The 1,530-nt window shown below is 36.5% G+C and overlaps 1 protein-coding gene across 1 annotated transcript in view; it reads left to right on the top strand.

Moving 5' to 3' along the window:
• Positions 1–1,211, top strand: part of odad1 (outer dynein arm docking complex subunit 1) — a gene marked incomplete in the record, with an annotated part of 3,512 nt that extends 2,301 nt beyond the window's left edge. The window contains 2 exon segments of the mRNA XM_014002836.1: positions 686–805; positions 878–1,211. Of these exon segments, the coding sequence (XP_013858290.1) occupies positions 686–805; positions 878–1,060 (303 nt within the window).
• Positions 1,212–1,530: the final 319 nt, after the last annotated feature.

Genomic DNA, 1,530 nt, shown 5'->3' with positions numbered 1-1,530 from the left:
TTTTTTTTTTTTTTTTTTTTGCCTAGAAATATTTGCTAAGGACCTGGAGGCGTTAGCTCAGTGGTGGGCAGCACTTATCTAAAAATTAGTTGCACTAACTCTAAAGCACAAACTTTAATATTTAGGTCCCCTGATTCTAAAGCACTAACACACTTAAACATTTAGCAAAATCTAATTCTAAAGCACTAAAATCCCAGCTGACCCATGGAACATTCCTCTGAGTCAACATGAGACAATATTTTTGTGTGCAGAATATTAATATTTCATCTCGTGAAGTGGTTCCCAATGTTGGGGTCTGAACCAATTTATGGGCCACAAAACATCAAATGAGGGTCCCCCAGGTGATTTCCAGACATCAATTTAAATACAAAAACAGAAAAAATGCTAATGGAATATTTTAATCATGATCATTGCAATTTTTTTAAATAATCATAGATGAATAAAAAATAGTATCATAGTTGCTAGGTTTGTTTATAGTTCTCATGTTTACCTCCATATAAATTTATCCCATAAATTTAGCAAGGGTTAATCCACTAATGAATTAAGAAATTAGCAAAAGCCCTAAAACACTAATCAGGAAATTAGTTCCCTTATACTGTAAGTGCTTTAGGGGAACTGTGCCCAACACTGCTGAAACTTTTGGCCACACAAACCAGTTTATGTCACGAGTCTGTAATGTGTTCAKATCTCAAACTTAGAAGGGAAGCTGGCAAGGCAGAGAAGAGGAATATGCGGTGATTCACAGGCGTCAAGTATAYRAAAGACTCAGAAGGCCATAGACACTTTGAACTGCAAGCTGTATAGGGTGAGTTATTTATTTTTTTATCTGTTTTATTTTCTTCTATTTTGTTAATGTTTTTATGTGTTGTACATTTAGACATCCGTACTCCTCAATGAGCTGTTGACCAAACTCACCCTCCTGGATGATCAGTTGGATACCCTTAAAAAGGAAAAACCTACCTTTCGACAGAGCCTAAAGCTAAAGAAGTTTAGTGAACACAACACAACACCTCTCTCACTCGTTTTGTCCTTTCACCTTGAGCAGTGGCTGTCAAATTAAACTGTGCTGCAGGAGCTGAAGGAAGTTGAGGAGGAAATCAAACACAAACAAAAACAACACTGTGATGATTGCGCTGCCAGGTCAGAATTCAGATTGTGACTCAATGTAGAGCTAATCAGAGAGACGTGAAACTCAGATATGTTACCTGTACATAAAGGCATGAGAATGAATCAAAGAAAACAGCCATGCGGGAGAAAGCAGTGAAGGAGGGTGCGATGCACAGCCAGAAGAAGAAGGCCAAAAAAAATCAGAGTAAGTTTTGCTTACTGATAGGAAAACATAACATTGGCAAAAATTGCAGATTGTATATATTTTTTGTCCAAAATACCAAATTTAATTAATAGCAATTGATTCATTTTATTTCTCTGTGAACACACTGAAAGGTTGTATGCTCCTTTTACATCATATACTTTCACAAACACCATCACTACAGCAATGTCTAAAACAGACTTAGTTGCACAGCACCTGTG

The sequence above is a fragment of the Austrofundulus limnaeus genome, unplaced genomic scaffold (genome assembly GCF_001266775.1).
Source record: "Austrofundulus limnaeus strain Quisiro unplaced genomic scaffold, Austrofundulus_limnaeus-1.0 Scaffold15, whole genome shotgun sequence".
NCBI lineage: Eukaryota > Metazoa > Chordata > Actinopteri > Cyprinodontiformes > Rivulidae > Austrofundulus > Austrofundulus limnaeus.
The sequence above is the reverse complement of the archived record's forward strand: the minus strand, read 5'-3'. Positions and strand labels throughout refer to the sequence as shown.